We start from the raw sequence: 846 nt of genomic DNA, 5'->3' as shown, positions 1-846 counted from the left end.
TTATTTATTTATTTATATTTTTTTATACTTTTATCCAGTAGGTGGCGGTACACACCTTTTAACGTTGGTAAGCCGCAAACAGACACAAAGAGGAAGAAGAGGGGGAGAAGAATGACGTAGTTTCCTGTTTGGCTGCAGTGGTGGCGGGAGATTCCAGCATGGCGGTGCAGCCGAAACAGAACCTGTCCATGGACAGTGCAGCCGAGCACGGCTTTCTAAACTTCATCTTCTCCATGCCGGAGAAGCCGGACACGACTTTCAGGATATTCGACCGCAACGACTACTACACGGCTCACGGGAAAGACGCCATTTTCGCCGCGAAGGAGGTTTTCAAGACTAACGGGGTCATCAAGTATTTGGGCTCAGGTAATGTCTAAGCCAGTCGAGTAGCTGCATGACATGTAGTGAACGCACAGGCGGTCTCTAAATGTTAATCTGTTGTCTACAGGGAGTCGTAAGCTGGAGAGCGTGGTGCTGAGCAAGCTGAACTTTGAGGCCTTTGTCAAAGACTTGCTGCTGGTGAGGCAGTACAGAGTGGAAGTGTACAAGAACCACAGCAAGAGCAGCAAGGAACACGACTGGAAGGTCGAGTTCAAGGTACTGTGTTCGTCATCTAACTCTTTTGTATGAATGTAGATGAGCCTCATGTTGTTGACGTGCTTTTATTGTGGCAGTCGTCCACTGCAAAGTACATTACTAACGGTTAGCGCCGACCGAGTAATCTGATTGGACGAGAGGGGTTCCATGAGTGCTGATATAGAGAATAACGGCATGGAGACCGTTATATTGCCACCGAGTAATCTGATTGGACGAGACGGGTTCCATGAGTGCTGATATAGAGAATAA

General features: G+C 47.8%; 1 protein-coding gene across 1 annotated transcript; it reads left to right on the top strand.

Moving 5' to 3' along the window:
- Positions 1-76: 76 nt before the first annotated feature.
- LOC113745154 (DNA mismatch repair protein Msh2-like) lies at positions 77-645 on the top strand. Its single transcript, XM_027276642.1, has 2 exons — positions 77-366; positions 449-645. The coding sequence occupies exons 1-2, from the start codon at positions 159-161 to the stop codon at positions 628-630; spliced, it is 390 nt and encodes a 129-aa protein (XP_027132443.1). The 5' UTR covers positions 77-158; the 3' UTR covers positions 631-645.
- Positions 646-846: the final 201 nt, after the last annotated feature.

The sequence above is a fragment of the Larimichthys crocea genome, unplaced genomic scaffold (genome assembly GCF_000972845.2).
Source record: "Larimichthys crocea isolate SSNF unplaced genomic scaffold, L_crocea_2.0 scaffold49468, whole genome shotgun sequence".
NCBI classification, from domain to species: domain Eukaryota; kingdom Metazoa; phylum Chordata; class Actinopteri; family Sciaenidae; genus Larimichthys; species Larimichthys crocea.
The sequence above is the reverse complement of the archived record's forward strand: the minus strand, read 5'-3'. Positions and strand labels throughout refer to the sequence as shown.